The sequence below is a fragment of the Strix aluco genome, chromosome 2, assembly GCF_031877795.1.
Source record: "Strix aluco isolate bStrAlu1 chromosome 2, bStrAlu1.hap1, whole genome shotgun sequence".
NCBI classification, from domain to species: domain Eukaryota; kingdom Metazoa; phylum Chordata; class Aves; order Strigiformes; family Strigidae; genus Strix; species Strix aluco.
This window is the reverse complement of record NC_133932.1, coordinates 120,485,523-120,507,592: the sequence shown is the minus strand read 5'-3', so window position 1 is coordinate 120,507,592 and position 22,070 is coordinate 120,485,523. Positions and strand designations below refer to the sequence as shown.

General features: G+C 43.9%; 1 protein-coding gene across 4 annotated transcripts in view; it reads right to left on the bottom strand.

The window, feature by feature from the left end:
* The window catches only part of CWF19L2 (CWF19 like cell cycle control factor 2), a 91,814-nt gene extending 88,870 nt beyond the window's left edge, over window positions 1-2,944 (bottom strand). For 2 of the 4 annotated variants that reach the window (XM_074816148.1, XM_074816147.1), the window contains exon 1: window positions 2,824-2,902. Coding sequence is in view for 1 of the 4 variants with exons in the window: in XM_074816145.1 (XP_074672246.1) it covers window positions 2,824-2,907 (84 nt within the window). In the remaining 3 variants the exon portion in view is untranslated. Of the gene's footprint in view, window positions 1-2,555; window positions 2,774-2,823 lie in introns of those variants that run through there. The other 2 variants (XM_074816145.1, XM_074816149.1) reach the window with 2 other exon arrangements.
* Window positions 2,945-22,070: the final 19,126 nt, after the last annotated feature.

The window sequence follows — 22,070 nt, the reverse complement described above, 5'->3', positions numbered from 1 at the left end:
AACACTACAACAACTAAACCTCCTTTCTCAGCTTTACTGCCTCCCTGATTAAGACTTACCTAAACATGACGAGAAGTTTAATACAAAGTCATTGCCTTTTCTACAGATTGCAGCATATTTAATACCACAATCCATTTACTATAAAAACATCACAAAAGTGTTTAATGCTTCATCTCTTACTTCAAATTAACAGTATTTTAAAGATATTAACAAAAAAAGTAAAAACCATCCACGAATATTTGGAAAGAGGAAGTTATATCAAAATTTTTAAACACCACCCTCACAGAACACTTTTATTTCATGTTAAACTGTTGATGCAAATAGAAGCCAATAAGACAAGAGGAAAATTATTATTTAATAAACTACTGCAATAAAGCCTGACACTGTAAAAAGCTTTTACAAAAAGTAACCATTTATCAATGGTTTTAACTCAGGCTGGCAGCCTGTCACAAGTGCGGTCCCCCAGGATCAATACTGGGCCCCACACTACTCAACATCTTCATAAATATCTGGATGATGGGACCGAAAGCACCCTCCCAGGTTTGCTGATGATACCAAACTGGGTGGTCAGGCAGACATGTCAGAGGGCAAGACATCTTACAGAGACACGTGGAGAGGCTGGAACAGCAGGCCAGCAGGAACTGTATGAAGTTTAACAAAGACAGGTGCAAGGTCCTGCACCTGGGACAACATAACCCAAGAGCCCTGTACAGGTGTGGATCTGCGTGGCTGGGGAGCAGCCTTGCTGAAAGGGACCCGGGGGTCCTGGTGGACAACAAGCTGCACAGGGGTCAGCACTGCAGCAACAAAGGCAAATCGGATCCTGGGCTGCATCCACAGGGGCATTACTAGCAGAGATAGAGACATGATCATTCCACTCTACTCAGCGCGTGTCAGGCCATGCCTGCAGTACCACGTCCAGATCTGTTCCCCACAATTCAAGAAAGGCGCAGACAGACTGGAGAGGGTCCAAAGGAGAGCCACAAAGATGATCAAGGGGCTTGAGAACCTGCCCTATGAGGAAAGGCTGAAGGAGTTAGGTCTTTTCTCTCTGAGGAAGATACATCTAAGGGGCGACCTTGTCACAGTATTCCAGCATTTAAACGGCAGCTGTGAAGAGGACAGAGGCTCTCTCTTCACAAGGAGCCACATGGAAAGGACAAGGGGTAGAATTCCCATCACTGGAGATTTTCAAGATGTGACTGAACAGAGCACTAGATAATCTCATCTAGGCTCCCACAAAAGGTTGAACCAGGTGATCTTTCAAGGTCCTTCCAAGCAGGGCTGTTCTATGATTCTAAGAGAGTGGCATTGCCCCAGATATCTCGCTGAACAAGTGGCACCAACTGAGAAGGAAAGGTAAAGTAGGATAATGGTGTCCTACATAAATTTCGCTTCCAGTTAAAAGAGTATTTTCTGAACATTCAAGAGGTTGAACTAAGCAAAGGAGCACTCTTAAACATATCATACAGCAGTTCAAATAGAGCAAAAGACATCTTAATAACAAAAATAAACTTTTGCAGGATAGTATGATTCACTAAGTTAAAGGAATTTCCCTTCAACTGCTTGTCAAAAAGGGGGAAGCACACAGTGCAGCAGGATCACCTCACATTTGTAAAGTCACTGAAGGGAACTTCTATTGGCTAGAAATGATTCCGCACTGTGCAAGGGACTGTGCAAGGGAGACACCCACACAATACATTACCTGAAATCCTCTCTCTGTCTGCCTACTTTGCCCTGAGAAAAGACATCACTACCATGTAAGCCTCAGGCTATTCAGACCATTTTTCCATTATTTTTTTCTGAAAATATCTTTGCCCAGTAAGATTTGGTTGCTGCTTACTTTGGCCTTCCTTCTCACAAAAACACATCATCACAACCTCATACTTTTTCCATACTTTGTCCTCCTCTTACACTTTTCTTCCCATACTGTTATCCCCTATTCCTTAAACCTCAAGACAAGTCACATCATCTAGCTGATGTGCCATTTACTATTTTATCATTCACTGTACCTACAAGTTACAAGAAGAATCAGCAGCTTACTGCACAGGTACCAAACATAGCATATAGGGAGATTTAGAATAAGACCCATCAGGACTGGCACAGTCTCCCAGTCACAGCAACTCTACTAAAGTATCTGTGAGTGGAAGCCTTCTAATTCTTAGCTAAAACTACAGCAAGATATAACCAAGCAAGTAACATCCTGGCTTCACAAAAAAAGGCTGTCCCACTTCTGTTCAAGTTGTTATTACTCCATGACCAGAGTGTTATAATGGAGGGATACTGACTCTTTAGGAAAGACAGGCCAGGAAGACAAGGAGGATGAGTTGCCTTTTATGTCTTTTTTAGAGGAAACGCTGAGAGCTGGGACTGTTAGCCCAGTGAAGAGAAGGCCAGAGAGTGCAGGTGGTGTCATCTTATCAATGTATACAAATATCTGAAGAGAGGTTGTAAAGACTGACCCTGGCTCTTCCCAAAGGCGTAAGCACAGAAACACATAAGTGAAACACCAAGTGGTTCAATACCACTACAAGTGGCAAAACACATGAACTCACGTGGCTGTCACTCAAAACTAAGTTCCCGGTTGCTTTCTGGCACTCGGGGTATCGCAGCCCAGCTCCCCTCGGGGCAGAAGGGGCTCTCCCGAGGGCGTCCCCCTCCTTCAGCTGCCGCTGGCAGGCCTGCGGGCGGGAGGCCGCGGCCAGGGCCGCCCTCAGGAGCGCACCGACCCCGCGCAAGACGAGACCGCCCCAGCACCGGCCCGGGGGAAGGAGGAGGCTATGCGGTCCCCGGGGTAAGGCCGGACCGGGCCGGACACCCCACCTGCGCCAGCAGCTCCTCCCGCTGCCGCTGCCGCTGCTCCTTACGCGCCGCCAAGCTCCCTTCGCTCTCAAACCCGGACGCCATCGCCTGTGCCCGCCGGAAACCAACAGCCGTGCAAGCACCCCTGCCGTACAGCGAGGCCGGAACACTGTCGTAAACGGCGTCCCGGGCAACGGCGAGTGGGGCGGGGCGGGGCGGGGCGGAGGCCCCTCCTCCCGGCGGTGCTGCGGCGCCGAGGGGCGGAGCGCCGCGCCCCCTCCGCCGGGCCGGACCCGCCGGGGCCCCTGGGGCGAAGCAGCGCCCGCCTCCCGCCTACGCGGCGAGGCGCAGGCCCGCGGTCCTTCACTGGCGCCCTCTGGCCTCGCCAGTGTCCGGCCGTATCGCTCTCGGTCTCATGACAGAGTTTCCCCAACTCCTCTCATAGCTTCAAAATGAAAGCCGCCCTGTGGAAGGCTTCCCAGGGCCTCGCAGGTGAAGGTCACGGCAAGTATCGCGCCGTGGCACACGCAGCCTACGCTGTGCTGCGTGACCGACAGGACCACAAAGGCCCGGGGTGGGGACACTGACCTCCTGGGTCACCGCTCCCGCTGGGCTGGAATTGCCTTGCGTGAACCCGGCCTACGCGTCTGGACCAACATTCATGAGAAGTGACAAGGGAAACGTGGCCCAACTGACGCTGGCACGCTCCAGTGCCCCGGTGACCGCACTGCTACGACCCACCTGCAGACACTCCCCCAGCTGCTTTCTGCCCCGTTTGCAGCTGGGTCCGTGTGTCCGTGCTAGCCTGTGGCTTCTGTAACGGCAGGGATGTGCCTGGGTGGGAGGAGGGAAATTTAAAAAAAAAAAAAAAAATAAAAAAATATGCACGTTCAAGCACTTACAAGTTGCAGTTGGCCAACTCTTTGACAGGGCTGCTATATCTCAGGTGAAGCAAATGTTTATCTGAGACATAGTTTCTTTGGAATGAGATCAGAGCATTATTAATGTGTCTGACACCAAACGTGTTCACAGTTGCTAAGTAATAACATTATTTAAGTAAAGGTCTGAGCAAAGTGCTTGGGTAATTTGTTAGCTATTTGCATGGGACAGTATGTTTTCAAAGTGATAACAGTAATTTAATCATCATCTCCATGGTGGTATTAAATGTGTGAATTGCATTTCATCTTTATTCAATTTATGCTTTAACAGTTAACAACATCTCAAGAAAAAGCGGTTGTAGATCACCACTAGGTAGAGAATGGTAACTGATAGAGTTTCATAGGCATAGGCTGGAAAACCAGTATGTGAACCCCCTTCGGAGAGCCATTTACAAAACAAACGGATACAAAAGACGTTCCAGCAGGATTGACTGGTGCCGTGCTCAGTCCTTAGCTATCTGCAGCAAAGCACATTCATTGAGAGAGGAGAAGCAAGAAAAGCACATTTGGCCCAGTAAGGAAAACCTCTTCTCTGATGTGATATGCTCTTCTTACCAACAAACTGGTTTCTTTCCATCCCAGTGTTACCACTTGCTCCAGGCAGCCAGCAGAGCATCTCACGTTGGTGCTCCCTAATTTACTCAGCACACAGCCAGACATACTGGCTTAATAGATTTACATTAAATCTAAACAGCAAATTGATAGTCCATGAGCTGACCCAGCTAGTTGCGACTGGATTGGTTTAGGAAGTTTTTGGAAGAGCTGCATGAGAACAGAAAGCCTGGCAACTGTGGCAGAGCATGGATAGTGACAGCTGTGGACAATGTCTTCCTTCAGTACGGGAATGAGAACAGGGAATGTGTTTTCTGCAGCAAGAACTTACAGCCAAAGAAGAGAACTCAAAGCAGGGTGTGAGCTTTTGAAGTATTTGGTGTTATTCTTGATATCTGTAACCCTCCACATCATACCCACCTTATTAGGCAGTACTGTAAATTTTCATTTAAAAACACATTTCCAGCACTCTCATTTTTAGGAGAGAAAACATGATGCAAATATGCTTTAGAATCTCAAAAAATGAAGAACAATAAAAACTAGAAAGCTATTTTATAAATACAATCATTCTGCTGTTGGGGTTTTTGAGAGCTGGCTTTAATTTTAAAGTCAGCAGTTAGGAAAAGGATGCCATAATTTAATCTTATTTCCTCTCCTCATCCAAGAAAAGGATTTTCTCAGAGGAAGCAGGCAAAATTGAAAGTTTAGTCTTATTTCTTTCAAGATATTAGTATGTCTGAGATCTCCACACATGCTCAGAAATCTCCAGTGAGCCTAGAGAACAAGTCCTCAGTATACCACTTTTAATGGTCAGTTGGGCACCTCAGTTCAGTTTTCTCATTCTCAGTGCCAAAATTAAACACACTAATAAAACAATAATGTTTCAGAGATACTGATCTTTCCTGAACTCCTACAGGGAGGCACTGACCTTGCAGAGTGAATTATTATTTCCCATTTAATGGCACATTTTACACTTTCTCTGAAAGAAGCTGGTGACTCTCCAACTGACCTGTGTTATAAACTTCTATGCTGCTAACCTTCACTGTTTGCCTTCAGCACTCTGATGTTTTATTTTTATATGAAAAAGGTTGGAAAAAATCGTCCCCTCAGTGTGATCCTGTGCAGTTTTCTTTAAGTGAAAGGCAATGTTTCACTAGGGAGAAGGGGTTCTTTACTTTGAGAATATGAAATTTTTTTTCCACAGTGCTGCTGAAGAGTTTCTTACCTCATTTTTAACAACACACTCTGAAGTCTTCATATTAAAGAAGAACAATATCCAGTAGGATGCTGGGGAGAGGACAAAGAGGGGGTACCTCCAAGTCAACATGTACTTAGTTTCAGTTAATTCTCATTCTGTTCATTTTTATAACCACCTGGTTTTCAGTTGCCATTGGTACTGCTGAGCAGTCATTTACATTCAATTCTGACGGATTACCTAGATTGGGATGGGAATTTTCAATGACTTGTCTAAGAAATAAAAATGTCAGTTCTTGGATAAAGTGCAGGGGAGAAAAAAACAAAAACAAAAACAAACCAAAAAAAGAACAATGCAATTATGGGGAAAAGCATATTTCTTTCATAGAAATTTCATTATGTTTCCTCAGGAGAAAATTAAAGCAACTGTGTCTAAACTCTGTGCCATAAAATGATAGAACACCTTTCCCAAAAATCAATGCAGTAGCAATGCCTGGGTTATTAGTTTCTTATGCCTGGATTGTGCAGTGAGCACCTGAATTGAAAAACTAGACAACTTTCTACTGGCCATCAAAAAGAGTGCTCCTGGTGGCAACAAAAGAGCCCCTGTGACAATGAGGATCCTGACAGCCTGCCTTGGAAAGGAGAGCTCAACTTGCAGTGAAAACAAACGAGGAGACTGTGGTGGATCGAAGAATGATTCACCCATTGTTCCATATTCAATAGAAAATCCGTGTGCTGTTTGCCCCTAGGCAATAGTTATTTTGTTAATTTGCTCAGCTACTTTGAAAACAAGTGATCTCTTCAGCTGTAGTTCAGAAGACCAGGGGGATGGGGTTTAGGAACATCCATTTTTCCCTTTCCCCACCCCAGCTTCATGACTGTAATAAAGAGAATCATTCTTCTGGGACATTCTCATAAATGTTTTGTGAGGAAGCTGTTACACATGTGAGATGGCAACTTGTTCGGTTCATTCCTTGTGGGGCTATTACATGCTTTTTTTTTCCTTCAAGAAGTTGAAAACAAAGACTTATATCAGATGGGAAGCTCACAGCAGTGGTAACACCCATCCTGCCCTCGATTTGCTGAGTCTGGTAACACATCTTTTCATAAAATCATTTCTTTGAGAGAAATGGGTCTTTTCTGGTGCCTGCTCAGCCTGGAGAGGTTCAGAGGGACATATGTCAGGGAGCTGCTTTCAAAATGTTCAGCTGCTTTCAAAATGAGACATAAATACTGGCTCAGATCACCTGGCTAGGGCAGAAATTAAAACTATGGGGCTTTAGTTTATCAGCCCTTATGCATCAGACCAATGCAATAATAACTCGGACAATCTTAGGCAGAGCTTCAGTGCAGTGCAGTGGGTTGGTTTTGTTTTTAAAGTGAGATTAAAGTATAGTTTTGCTTTTTAAAGGTAGGTCAGTTCCAGAAGCCAGGTTGTAGCCTAGTCCCACAGACAGTTCTATCAGCTCATTAGTTACAAGAGCAGCGATATCTTAAGCTGATATTGCAGACACCGTACAGAGAAAATACAGCCTTTGGCTGCTCCAGAGACCTTGGGGCTGTCTTTGCCCCTTTCTTCTGCAGTGCTGTTGCTCAGTCCAATGCGCACTCACATGGGTAGTACCCAGCAAACTAAAGGAAGCTGCTGCAACACTCCCAGCTGGATTCCATGTGTGGAATATCATAGGAGAGTCTCCTCCTTTCATTGCAATAGAGAATCGAAAAACACACGGGGATGAGAGGATGTCTTTCTCTAATGAAATGGTGAACACCCATGGAAAAAAACTCTTGAGACCAGTGAGGTCTTGCTGCATGGAAAGGGCTCCAAGGCACTACAGCACGGTAATAATAATTGTAAAGAGAATTTGACTGCCACAGAGAGTGCCCATAATTGTCTCTTTTGGCAGCAACTTGAACAATTTACTTCTCTCCAATTTTCACCCCACAATTCCTGAAATTGCTTTTCATTTTTCTTTATTTTATAGTACTGTATTAAGAGGGAAGGGTAATTTCATATCCAATTCTTGTCTCAGCCCTTGACCTAGAAATAGCTCTAAATACTGAGTAATGTGCCTGACATCCCAAGTCACAGTCTTTGTCACTGTTCTTGACAGGAAACACTCTGAGGAGTGTAACACTACCAGCTTGTCTTGCTTCTCACCTCGTTTTTAAGCAGAATTGCCCCTCCAGGCCCCTGTTACTGCAAACACACAGACAACACCAAGCAAGCGTGTCTTCAAGTAAATGTCATGCTGTTGGATACCACTGAGTTGGAAAAGAGACCATACAGTGGGAGGACCTTGGGTTTCTTTCAGGGTGTTCTTTGGCCTCTTCTGTCCTAGGAGTTTCAGAGTGGGAAAGGCCAAACATTGTATCTTTCATAGTCAAGATCCACTCGGTATTTTTCCCTGATGTGGTTTCAAGCTCTGACCCTGCCTGTCAGAAGCATCCTGGGGAGCTGCGGACAGAGGCAGACATACACACACGCCTGCAGTGTATCCTGCCTGGATGGTGGATTCAGAAAAGAATCAGTCACACAGGAATAATGCCTTATTATAAGACCTTTATGCCTTATAAAGCCAAGCACATATTAGACAGGGTAGATGGTCAAGAAGTGATTTCTGCCCCCGTATTTTCTCCTGCCTGTTCCCTCAGGAGACTGTCTATCTAGCATGTCAGCCTGGCCAGGTGGATTGACTCAGGGAGGATTATTTTGGAAGAGTAAAGGTAAGGCAAGAGCTCTGGCCATCCTAACATCCTACTAGGGACCCTGGTGTGATAAATATAACTGTGGCCTGCAAGCTGACTCCAAGTCTTTCAGATTTGGTAACAGAAATGAGAGAGAACAGGAACGGTGCCACACATTGCAGAACTGTGTTTATTTGATCTGTGAGATATGAACAGAAAGAGACAGATTAATCAAAGTAATTCCTCTAGCTCAAAGCATACCCAGCATTGCTTCATTAAAAGGAGTCAGTGAAAATATGTTTTACTGCAGATCACCTTCTAATTTACATCCTTGCCACTTACAGCCTGAGATCCAGGAAAAGTGCACAAAAAATAAACATGCTTTTTTTCAGTATATTCTTGATAGCACTGACTCAGAAAGAAGGGTTAGAGATCTTTTCTGGCAAAAACAAGAAACAAAACCCAAGCCCATGCTCAAAAATATGCCTCCTATACACTGGCACAAGAACCATTCATGAGAGGAAAGGTTCAGCTTTAATGAATGGTGTGGTAAATCACTGCTTTCACTGAACATGTTTGCAATGCAGAATAAGGTGATATGGGCTAGACATATCTTAGTATGCATTTCAGTCTTCTTTCATTTAATTTTAATTGAATACAGACAACGTGATGCTCTGACTCCCTTAGAAACTTTGTTTCTTTGAGGCTTAAAATAATCTAGATGAGAAAGGAAACCATGTTACTTTGTGAAGCAACAGAGGGGAAAGTACTGTAACAGTTTTCCCCTAGTCTGCATAGCTGTGAAACCACGGGCAGGATTCACACATCCCTCCATGATCTTGGGTACTGCCGGAAGTGCTGGCTGCACTTAGCCAGATAGGAACGTCTATCAGATTTTCTCTGGCCTCGAGCATGGAGGCCTGCAATAGGCACTGCCTTTAGGCCCACATGCAGTGTTAAAAGCTGCAGGTGACAGCCTTCTCTTGACAGTGCCGGAGAAGGTCGTAAACCAAACCCTCTACCAGAACCAAATGCCTTTTAATGCTCCATCTGAGGTGCTCTCTGCAAATCCCAGTTCACAAAGGCCAGAATGGAGAGCACTGATACTGGAGGAAAGCCTAATTCATTTCTCATTAATTAAAAAAGATATTGGACTGGTGTGCGCGGGTTTGGGCTGAGATAGAGTTAATTTTCCTCATAGTAGTTGGTATAGAGCTACATTTTGGATTTGTGCTGGAAACAGTGTTGGTAATACAGGGATGTTTTAGTTATTGCTGAGCAGTGCTTACACAGAGTCAAGGCCTTTTCTGCTCCTCACACCGCCCCGCCAGCGAGGAGGCTGGGGGTGCACAAAGAGTTGGGAGGGGACACAGCTGGGACAGCTGACCCCAACTGACCAAAGGGATATTCCCAGACCATATGACATCATGCTCAGCACAGAAAGCTGGGAAAGGAAAAAGGAAAGTTCGGAGTTATGGCGTTTTGTCTTCCCAAGTAACCGTTACATGTGATTAAGCCCAGCTTTCCTGGAGATGGCTGAACACCTGCTTGCCAATGGTAAGTAGTGAATTAATTCCATGTTGTGCTTTGCTTGCACGCACGGTTTTTGCTTTGCCTATTAAACTGTCTTTACCTCAACCCACAGTTTTTCTTACTTTTACCCTTCCAACTCTCTCTCCCATCCCACAGGGGAGGAGGGAGAGTGAGCAACTGTGTGGGGCTTAGTTGCTGGTCGGGGTTAAACCACAACAACTGGTTAGAAGACTCAAAAATATTTCTTATGTTCTGAATATGGATGTTAGTTTCCAGTGTCTTTGCAGTAATTTAACTTCAAGGCAGTTTGAGAGGAAGCAATCTAAAAGAAGACGGGGAACCAAACAGTTGGGCCGGATGAAATATATCCTCTCATTCTGGTGGCCTGGTGAGAGGCAGTGATGAACTCTAAATAAAGCATCCTCTCATCCTTCCTCAGAATATGGGATGCAGAGTAAGGAAAGTGAGATGTGAAGTGAGTACATGCAGCAGAAATCATTAGACTGGCAATAAAAAGTCAGATAGGAAGCACTCCTCAAAGAAACTATGCTATCTTGAAGGGCATAACCCTTCAAGAAAAGGGTCATGCTAGAAACTGGTTCTTCTGGTAAATTAAAAAACAGCATCGGGCTAGTTACCAGACAGGCTATTTACTAAAGGGCTTTATGTCAAAATTTTCAGCCTGAGATGCCTAAAAAGAATCCATTTTTCAGGAAACAAAAATTGGTCTCAGATAATTCATGTAGACTTGAACCTTATTTGTTAAATTCTAAGAGTAATTCCTTTAAGCTCTGTGGAAGCCAGGTCTTTGGTCATGCTTGCTCCTCTGTGGATACCTAAGACAGACGGAGGCGTCAAGGATTCACCCAAAAAGTGAGCAACATTTGGCCAGTGTCAAGGCTTGTCAGTAATCCCCACACCCCCAACAGGAGTGCAGACCTGATGATGAGATGGCCTGATCTTTGAGGCTCGAGGGTTCACATCTCACATAATTCCTTCACACAGAGTCCTCCCCATGATGGCCAATATTCTTTTAAAAGCCAAGCACTAGATTAAAAAAAGAGCCATAAAAGGATGTGGTTAGAAGTAAAAAAAAGAAAAAAAAAAAAAAAAAGATGCAGATATGCAAAAGATTGCATCATGTGCTGCAGTGAGGAGCAAATAATCTGAGGAGAGTATTTGAAGGGAAATATACAGCATTAGGATTTTCAAGGGACTCAGCCATGGCATTACTTGTGAGTCAAGGGGTTATTTCAGTATTGGTATATTAGGAAATCTGATGTGAGTGAGGGTTTAGAGGCCATGAGACCAGAGAGAGGAAACGTGCATTAATGAAGATGAAAAGATGGACAGCACACACAAACAAGGCCTCAGAAAGGGATGTTGTGCACAGAAGATTGACTTGGAAAGGAAGAAAAAGGGAAAGAAAAACAGCAGATTTGTGTTGCTAGATTTAGAAAGAAAAAAAAAATGTATAAAGACTATATACTGTGCAAATCACTTTTGGAAACTAAGCAAGAGACAAGGGGGGAAAAAAGAATGAACCACTTCTTTGTTTCTCATCCTTGCTATCTTTAACTAAAGAGTAAGGCTTGGGAGCTTTGAAAATGTAAAACTGAAGGCAGGGTTTGCCTGCCAATAGCAGAAGTGCAGGATTCACTGTAACTGTTCTAACAGAGCTTTAGATATTATCAGGTTGCAACTTGAATGATTGGCAAAGAGAGATGCAGCATACTGTAAAGGACTCTGCCTCCCTGAGATGAATGCTTTAGCAGTTCCTTGGTTGAAAGTTTATACTTTGAACTCATCCATGGGTATGAGAAGTCTGACATTAAGGACTGATGTGTGTTTGAGCAGTTGAATGTGATGAGAAATGTGCTTCTCCATCTTCTGCTCTGCACAAGGCATCGAAGATAAACTAGCTGAGGAGACAGGATGGCTCAGCAACAGACTATGAGCTATTTTTAACGTTAATAATTTCTAAACTCTGTCTAGGCCTTGGAATTACTATTTCAGTTTTGATCTAGATTCTGAACAAGACATCACATGACGCAGCACAAAATCATTTACAAAAATATATATTTCACACTAATTTATTCTACTGACATGCATGGTTCAGTAGTTTTCCTTTTAATGTAAATTTCAGTAGGAATATAAGACAAAGACATAGCTAAGAATAAATACATCGATAATGTTGATTGTTGTGATAGAAGATTGATTTTCTTTTTTTTTTTTTTTAGATAAAAGGCATTAGTTTTACAACAAAGGTAAAGCTTACCATCATGTTAGAGTGATAATACAGAGCATTTCTGCATTGGAAGGAGAAATTTAATTACTAATATTGCAATGACACGTCTCTCCACCTCATTTGCTTGTGAATTGGAAACGTCTTGCCTTAGCTTTTGTAAAATCAAAGGAAAAACTACTGCTGTCATTGGGGTTGCTGTTTTGTAAGGGTAAACCATAGGCATAGCCTGCTTAAGGGGGAGAGACAAGTTTCATGTCAGAGAGCTGTCTCTGTGTCCCTGATCCAGTCAGTGCCCAGATGTACCTCCATAAAACTGCCTGTATGGAGGCGCTGCCTACAGTGAGGTCCCGATGACCTCAGACCTACAAGCACCTCCACTTCTCTCTCATGCTATGTCAGGCCTGGCACATCCAGCCCTGCTGGCTAAGCCACCTTCCTCAGAGCCTGATCGAGAGCTCGCACAGGTCAGAGAGATAACTCTGCATCGATTCCCAGAAGGCTTTATCTAAAGTTCTAAAATAAAATGCTTAGACCACCTTATCTACTGGAAGTGAATGGAAGAAGAAACAGACAGGAGAAGAAATCCCACTGGACTGTCGCTAGTTTCCTCCTTCTGTTATCCTCAGCTCTTCAAAGCCACAGCTATGGTTGACAGGAAAAACGTCTAGTTTTGAGAGTCAACTCACACAATATCAGATATTTGAAACTATGACAAAGTCAGAGGTTAGACTAATTTGAACAAAGCTACCAATAGCTTAATATCAAAGTTTCTAATAATTTTGCAGTATTTAAACCCCAGTAGTCACTTGCTGCAACTGTGTTAGTACAACAGGGATACTGCAACCTTAAACCCCCTCTTCCTTTGAATAAATAAAAAAACAATTATATTTTGTGAAAAGTCTTAACTCTCCTTGCAGCCCATGGTTTTACTTATGACTGTTATCCCTGCTTACATTAGCTCAGCTATATTAACCACAGCTACTCATCCACATGCAAAAACTTCCCATGAAAATAAAAGCAAACAACAAATCCATAGTTTCAGGGATCAAATGCATTGATAGGAATGCCTATAATCTCTGCAACTTGCTGAAGTAAGAGAACTGGGGCTTAGATGACCCGTACAGAAATTATATTGATATTTCACTATAGCTCAGACATCATCTAGCCTAGTTATGGCCATACGTTCATACTACCCACATGCAGGTTGGATAATCTGGTGAGTTGGGGTGACCACAGGGCAAGTTGCTTATTTCACAGGTCAAAATTAGGCTTTTCTTTCCTCCCAATTTCAGGCCAGTAAGGAGGAACACTGATGCAGGGGCAGCTCTTACCTTGGGAGCAGTGGAGTCCATCTCCACCAGAACTTCAAAGCCATCAGTAAAACTTTTTGGAGCCTTATTTACCTCTTGCACCAAGTGCAGATAGTGCAGACATGAGCACCAGGCCAAGCAGCACAGCACCCTGCACTGACACATGCTGCCCCTGCACAGCAGCCCTGAATGGCAGGGGGTCCCTGCCAGCTATAAAGCACAAGAGCTGCTTCTGCACAAGTGGGTACCTCACAGCGCTGAAAGCTAAGAGTAGAGCTCTCTCCCCCTTTACTAGGAAAGCAAGTGAGATACAGGCATTTTCTCAGTGTAAGAGCAGCTCCTGAGAAGGTGCAAAGGAAGAAACTCAAGGAGAGCAGTACTGAAGGGTTCCCTTCAGTACCCAAAAAAAGGATGAGAACATAAGAAGTGGTCTGAAGTAAAGCAGGGATCAGATAAGCCTGCAGGAGCCTGTCACTCTCATCTAGGGTCCTGCATGCAGACACACACACATGCTGGGCAAGAACAGGAGCACCCCTGCAAGTCTTAGATGCAGAAAGCTGGTATTGCTGGCTGTTGCACCACATACGCTTTTTTTTTTTTTCTCTCACTTCCAGGACTTCTTCTGACCCCCTTTACCTTTCACTTAACATTGATTCACAATACATCCCAAAGACCTTGAAAACAATGGAAAAACAGGATGTGACAAAGAGAGGGTCAGTAGAGGAATGTAAAGAGAGTGGTAAGACAGTGAAAGTGAGAAACTGGGAAGATAACCTCTGCAGTAGCACACTGGATATAGGTACCTAACCAGATATAAATGTGTAGGATTACATTGCTGAGGCCAAAGGAAAGTAAATGTTGCAGCAAGCAAGCCATGAAATGCTACAGCTGGAGAAAAGCTAGCAAACTTTGTTTTAGCCACGGTGAGTTGTGTCTGCCAGATAGCCAAGGGAAAGAACCAGGAGCTCACTCAAAGACATGCACAGATTAGAAATGCAGAAAACTCAGAAAGGAAAAGCATCACAGGTGCAAGGGGAGGACAAGATTTCAAAAGAACAGCTGGCATTCTCAAAGGTAAAGCGAATGTCAGAGAAGATAATGCTTCAAAATCTTGGTTAAGTCTTAATTTTATAACTGTCTGACAGGAGAAGTATTGAATATTCTGTACAAAATGAAGTCAGTCAGATAAACAGCACTATAAAGTCCCTATGTGTCTGTGACAGCTATTCAGAGAGTTTTGCTGTTGACCGAAGATGTAGGCATCTCTTAAAGTTAGGAGAGGTGGCTCAGCCTAGAAATCTGTATCTAGATGGTGGACGAGAGCACCATCAGGCACAGCAACAAGCTGTCTGCATTCAACAAAGCATCTCTGTAGCAAATATCTGGTGAGGAGGCAGGCAAGAGACAGAAAATTATTCATCTGTGGCCACTTGAGACGTCAGGTATGGTCTTTCAGAGCAGTTTGGACAAAGCCTTGCAATTCTGATTCTGCCCCAGGAGAACACATATTAGTTAATTCAGGACAAGTTATTTGCGTAATAAATTAGGGTCCAAATGCTGCTGTTGTCAGTGTAATCACTTCATATAAAGCACATTAACACATATAAAAGAGATTTGCAATGATGAATGAAATGTCTTTCCCTCTTTTTCTCCCAATGAATTATAGAAAACCATAGTGACACACAGAAAGTGATAATGACAAGAAATCCTTAATTGTAGCAGCAAGAAGAATACACAAAACAAAGCACACTGGAGACAGCAACTATTAATCTTCTTTAGTATTTCTAGACAAATCTTTACCATTTTTCATTTGCAAATGGAAACTGTTTCTGTGATATTTACAGGGACAACATATCTGAACTGTAATTCTGAGACTAAAACTCATCCACATTCTGGTAAACCTGAAAATCTTGTAATGTATGGAAAATGTTATCATTCTAAATCTCTCATAATGTAAGTGTCTGGGATGGTTCCCCATCCACCCAGTATTTCCCATACTGTCAGGGGAATACTTTGTACAATTCAGAACATTTGCTGTATGCAGTGACAGCTGCGTGACATTAATTTCTGGCACATGGTTCCCCAAATGTGCTCATTGCCATTCACTTTATATAGAGCATGTCTGAGCTCTGCTCAGGAGAGACTTACCTACACATCTGACTTTCCATATAATTTTCAGAAGTTGTCTTCATCCTGTATGCACACCAGCACCTTGCTATCACTCAGACTGATTGCTGTTTTTCTAGCCCATATTTAATGTCTCTGATAGACGTTTACTTTAATTGTTCCCACTGGGATCATGCCATTTAACTGATCACTATTAGTCTCTACTCTCTGTTGTCATGCTCTACTGATATTAAATTGTAGTTTCTTCCCTATAACCTGTTCTTATAATCTCTCTGCTTTTCCATCTCTTAGTATGTTAAAGCAACTTCCTGACTTCCTACACTTACACCTCTTAAAGACTGAAATGCGAGTTAGTTACCTTATATCCAGTATCAACATGGATGTGATGGAAATCAACTCTCAGTCAAAAGCCAGTAGCAAGATGCACACTTTAATCTTACTTGTACAAGTGAAGCACATCTGTATTTGTATTTATATGGACTAGAAGATTCAGCACATGGAAAAGTTTCATATTCATAATGGTTCTGTCAAGGGAAGGAGATGCCTAGTTCTGGTGTAAGAACAGGGCATCACCATTTCCCAAGGCACGAAGACAGACAGAGGAACAAATACTAAAAGTCGGGGAAATCAAAAAGATAAAGAGTCCAGTGAGTAAAAGGAGGGAGATTATTTCAATGAAGACCAAAGCAAGTCCCAAATAAGATTTGGGGCATAAGAGTTAGCACTGTTCTTCATGGTTCTTTCCTCAAAAGGAAAGCTCAGAACTCGGGTCGTCCATGGCCACGTGGGTGAGGTAAACACTTCTACAATAAGAGGACAGAAATCTTTTAGGTTTGAGTTTGGGAAAGTACATCAAATGTGGTTTCTTCCTTCTGGCATGAACACCTTCACTGTTTAGATTTTATAAATAAACACTTTGCTTTGCCCTTAACACTGTTTGAGTTAAGGGTGACTTCAATGTAGGTAGCTAACACCAAGTTATTACACTCCATTCTAGTCTTCAGACAAGGGAACAGGAACATTTTCACAAGGCCCAATGCTAGCCACCCTTTAGGATATATAACAATGTAACAGAACATGCTTCCCCTGAGCTGCATGGATTACTTCAGGAACTGGTAATACAAAGGCCTCCGTGGAAGAGGTTTTTCACTGATAATCAGCACTAGCCAAAAGACCTCCTTGGCCTGCATCAAGGTTAGTGGAGAAATGCCCACACATATTATGGTACCACAATTTTTGAAAAAAATCTTTGAAAAAAAGTTTTAAGTTATTGGGACAAAGCCCTGAGTATTTTGCTCTAACTTTGAATTTAAGCCTGGTTTAAGCAGTAGGTTGGACTACATGGTTCCAGAGGTCCCTTCCAACCTTATTCTTTCTATGGTCTTATGCCTGACCCTTGCGCACTTTGTAACACCCCTCATCAGTCATTTGCATTGTTTTGCTGTTTCTACCTTCCCAACTACACATTCCTGTCTCTGACTCAGAGTTTTCATTTCCATCTCCTTTTCAACTCCTACCTCCACCCTTTATTACACAGTGTTGGGCAAGAAAAAACTAGTAACATATGTTCAGCATTCCTCTTCATGACCTGACCAACAGCTTCCCCCTTTCCAATCTCTGACTCGCAGCTTTTCAAGCACAAAGTGCCCATTATACTTAGGACATTTTAGATCTTTCCACCTTAGCAGTCGTCATCAATTTTTGAGGGAGCCTCTGCAGCTACCTTCTTTAAACATAATTGCCAACTCTTAACCTTCTTCTGGTCATCATTCCTCCTACCCTCCCCCATTGTTTCTCTTTCATATTCTTCCAGCACAGGAACCTCACTACTAACAGCACGTGAAAGAATTTCTCCACTAGTTGCTCTTCCAAATTATTTTTTTCTGTAGTGTCTGTCAACCACTGTCCCCCTTCCCCACCTTTCTTTGCTTTCTCTAGGGTCCCCCACAGACAGCTGATCAAGCGGCACCCAACTTTTATAAGCTTACTTACTGTATTATATAGGAAACAGCCTGAACTGGGCATGCCTGCCAACATATCAGGGATCTGAGGGGAGGGTCAGCTGTGAGGGATACTGCGCTACATCATCTATCATAATCAAGAAACTGAAAAGAAATCCCCTCTTTTTTGACCAGAAGAACCATGATTTCTCTACAACCAGCTTTCCAGGCACACGGGAAAGGTGCCAGTGGTGGACACAATCTTAGTCCATGTTCTGGACAGCATCAGGACCTGTCACCGTGTTAAGTGGCAGAGATCTCTGACTCCCACTGAAGCTGTAATGAAGTGTTCTGATAGAGGGATCCCAAAACCTAACTGTATAAATAATCCAGAGTTTCAGCAGAAGAGGAAAATCCTTGGCTGTCCATCAGTTTCCGTAGGGTAAGGATGTGGGAGAGTTCAGAGGGGTAGGCTGCATATTTGCATTACCAAAACTCAAACTAATCGGCACAATTTAGCACTTATACCTGCCAGCTGTGGCTTTGCAGACTGAACAGGCTGGCCCCAGGGTAGTGCAGACCAGTTTGCAGGCACAAAACCCCATGGTTGCTGCAGTCCAAGCTGGACTGGGAGGAAAAGCAAAGTACAGTATTGCTGCAATAAATTACTTATTCATTTTTCCAGCCCATTAAGACAGTGACATTTAGAGATCATGGCTCTGTAGCAACCTTGTGATTGTTTGATTAAAATAGCCCTTTAAGAACAAACAAAGAGAGGTGGAAAGGGCAGAAGAGTAATTTGGCATAAAATAATCTTTTTCCTCTTTCACCTTCAAGTTGCAGCAACACAATCCTCTACTGCATTTCAGAAGTTGAAACTAAGTCAGACTAGCAGAATCTTTGTCCATTCCTTATTCTCCCAGTCTCTATTCAAAGACATCTTTAAAAAACAAAACATCCCCCAGTGGGGATTAGTACAAGCGAGCAAGCAGCAGAAGCCTGAAGAAGTTTCCAACCCCTCTGCCGTGGGCAGGAACACCTTCCACTAGATCAGGTTGCTCAAAGCCCCGTCCAAACTGGCCTTGAACAAAATTCAGTCTCAGATCAGGAATAAGGAGTAAGAGGGATGTGTTTATCCAGCTCAGCAGGCTGGTTCTGTCTGCACAGTAACATAGGTGTTTCTGTAGAGCAGAAAACCATGTGAACCTTTTGTGCCAGAGGACATTTCGGAGGACTTTGTCCTAAATTCTGAAAATGTGCTATAGCAGTGAAAGCATCAGTTGCCAACAAAAAGGATTGTATTTTTCCTTGTGTTTCTCACATAATCCAACATAATACTGGGGTCAAGAAACCTTTGCAAAGGCTGTAGCTCTATTATCTAAACTACCACATGTTGCTGCCGAAAGACAAACTGTGAAGACCAGGTCCTCAACCAGCCGCCCCCAGAGACACAGCACAATCCTGGTGGCCCATGGCAAATGGCCACACTTCCTAAAGAGACATCAGAGGGCTAAATTCAGATTATGTCTTGACTCTGCACTTGGGAGATACAGACATCTGACTTAATGCTATACAGGGCATCTCTCTCCCTGTGGGATTTTCAGGTTTTTTTCCCTCTCCCGGGGTTAAATCAGGCAGAAGGGGTCTGGCAGCCCACTGTGGATGGCAGTCTTGGGCAGAAGGCAGTGCCAGGCTGGGTCTCAAACCTACCTGCCTGATTTAGCACCAGGATTAGTATGGCAGCGGCCTGGCTGAGGAAGATCCTGTGCTTTCCCAGGAAACTCGTCCACCTCATGTATGTGCTGGCTGCACTAACACAGAGCTGCTTTGGGGCTCTGTGATTTTTAGGGGCAGGGGAGGGCTTGCTTACATCCCCACCACAAATCAATCTCCTCAGCCTAGGAGGAATTTGGAGGCACACCGGTCCAGCCTGGTGGCATGCAAGCTGACCCTAAGCACTTAGACAAAGTACTGAGTAAAATTCCCTGCGTCAAGGGCTATCACAGGTATTTACACCCATAGGAAATTAGAAAGATCCAGGTAAAAACAGAAGTTGTTGGCTTTATTGATTTCATTGATTTCAGAACAATCTCCTTCAAACCCTGGTCCTGTGCCAGACTGCCAGCACCTGTCTCCTGTGGCAGGGAAAGACCATTGCAGGGAATCAGACCATGAACAGCACGGAAGCTCCTGGCCTCATTCTGCTGCTCCTTGCCCTGTCCCCTCCCTGCTGCAGCAAATGGCCAGCGTGGCCATATCAGCAGCAGACACTGGAAGAGCATCAGTCTGAAGGAAGGGCAATAGAGACACAGAGGGAACAGTGAGGAAACCACACAGGTGAGCAGTTTGGTGACAAGGTCAGGGGAAAAATAACAAGAAAAAATCGGAGGTTAGTTGTGGTCATAGAATAATTTTGGTTGGAAGGGACCTTGGGAGCTCACATAGTCCAACTACACTCAAAGTGGAACAAATTTCAAAGTCCAACCAAGTGGCTCAGGACTTTGCCAGCTGAATTTTCAAAATCTCCAAGGACAGAGATTGCACAAGCTCCCTGGACTGCGTCCCAGGGCTGACACACGTTCAGCTTGTTATCACCCAGATACAGAAATGCCACCTACCCAGTCAGCCCCTCACCTGTGCCAATGCATGGGGTTGTTCTGCCCGAGGAACTGGCCTTTGCATTTGTCTTTGCTAAGCTTGACCAGTTCCTGCTGGGCACATCTGTTCATGACCTCTCAACACCAGGGAACAAAGCAACTCAATATTGAAGTCAGGCAACCTAGGAGTAGTGAGGGCTGTCTTTCCAAATTCCACTGCTCTAGAAGTAATTTTCCTTCCACACCTGAAGGTAGGTCCTCCCCTTCCCAAAACATGAAAGAGATTCCCACTGATAGCATCACACCACTTCCCTGACCGTCTCTCTTGGACAGCTAGGCCACAAGCTCAGTCTTTAAAATATTCCAGGAAAATCAAAGATGCAATCCCGCAGGCAAGTCCTGTCTCAAGAGTCACTCTTTCAGACCACTGAGCTAACAGAGCCTGCTGGAAGTCCCTCTCTACAAGCTGCTTCATTTTCAGGGAATCCCACCAGTCCTGCCCTTTCTGTCATGTTGCATCCCTGCACAGCTAGAAAGTGAGCAAATGCCCCTCTCAACCACCTGACACTGATCAGAGACAGAAGCATTACAAGAATAATGACTACTTTCTGTACCTCCGTCTGTGCATACACCTGCACAGTGATCTTCCCCACGGCACCACGCAGACCGGGCAGATCCCCAGCGAGCTCAGAAGAGCACAGCTCTCCATGCACGTTCCTGTGGGTCCTCCTCCTCGTCTGTGCTTAAACAGAAAACATCAAAGCAAAGCAAGTCCACAGAGCCCTCACACCCATGCCTTTTCCTTCTGCCAGTTTTGAAATATGACATGCTCTTTCTGCTAAAGCCTTTATTTCACAGCCACTCCAGAGTCAAAATGTGCTTCCTGGGGCCTTTTACTTGACCACCTCTGACTCTGATACACAAAAGCTGGTCTAAGGACACCTGACGCCAAAGGGAACAATCTGTCCTGTTAGCAAGTCTGTGCTGCACCTTGATTCCTAGCAACATGGAAATAGGGAAGATGAAGATAGATCCAAAATAATGCACAACTAAAATTGCAATGAGAAAACTTCCAATGCCTTGTAGCCTTGTGGGCTTGAGTGTCTGCACAAGGTACTTGCAGTTCTGCTTTGTGTATTTGCATCACTAAGCAGCTCTTCACCTACCTCCTATCTACATTTCAAAGCTGTGCCCAAGCCTCAGGAGGTGGCCCTTTCTGAAGGCATCCTCCTCACAGCTCCACAGGACTAAGCCCCAGTGTGATACTGTAAAAATATGTACCCGGAGACAAGAGACCAAGCTCCTATGTCTAGAGCTTCTCAGAGCTCTTGACCCCAAACACTCATTTTCATCTAGAAGTACTGATTCGCGGAAAAAGACTTTACAACTCAAAATAGAGTTATAAAGCAGGTATGTTTACTCCAGCCGGGGTGCAAGGGGATTTCTCCACAAAGCTTGCGCACCCACAGCACATTTTACCAAAAACTTACAGAGTGTGGATATACATATTCATGGGATCACATAACACAAACATACATATGCATGAGCAAGGCTGGGTTAGTGCGAAAGGCTGGTGTCAGCAGTTTATGTTCTCTTTGCACCTGCGCGTTGCCTCCTGGGGGGCGTCTTTGGGGGTTTTTGGGAGGAAGGCTCGTAGTCTTTCTCACCTTGTTTTTTCCCCAGAGCATGCACAGATTCTTTTGGCCAATTTCTTGAACAACAAAAATGTTTTTCAGCTGGTTTACTCATCCCATCTCATTTAAGGGAACCAATGAAACTTCTACCATCTTTACTCATTACCAAGGCCCCACTAGTTAGAGCACACCTGTTCCTCAAGGACAAAAACATGATATTTTGCTGAACACTGCAGTTCTTGGTAGATTTTCACAGTAAACTGCTTTGTTTTGATGGACACAGTAGTCCTTGGTAAAATTCCACAGAACAGTCTGGGCAAGCAGGATTCTTAGCAATATTAAAAAAATACTGTAAGTAATACTATAACTTGCTAGAAGTAAGTAAATAAGTTGCTAAGCAGTTTTCTATAAGTAAGTAAGTCTTAAAACAAGTAATCATTTCTCTGTATCAGTACACTCTGCCTATTTACTGCCCCTTGTGTTGAAACCATGCCTCTGAGTCAG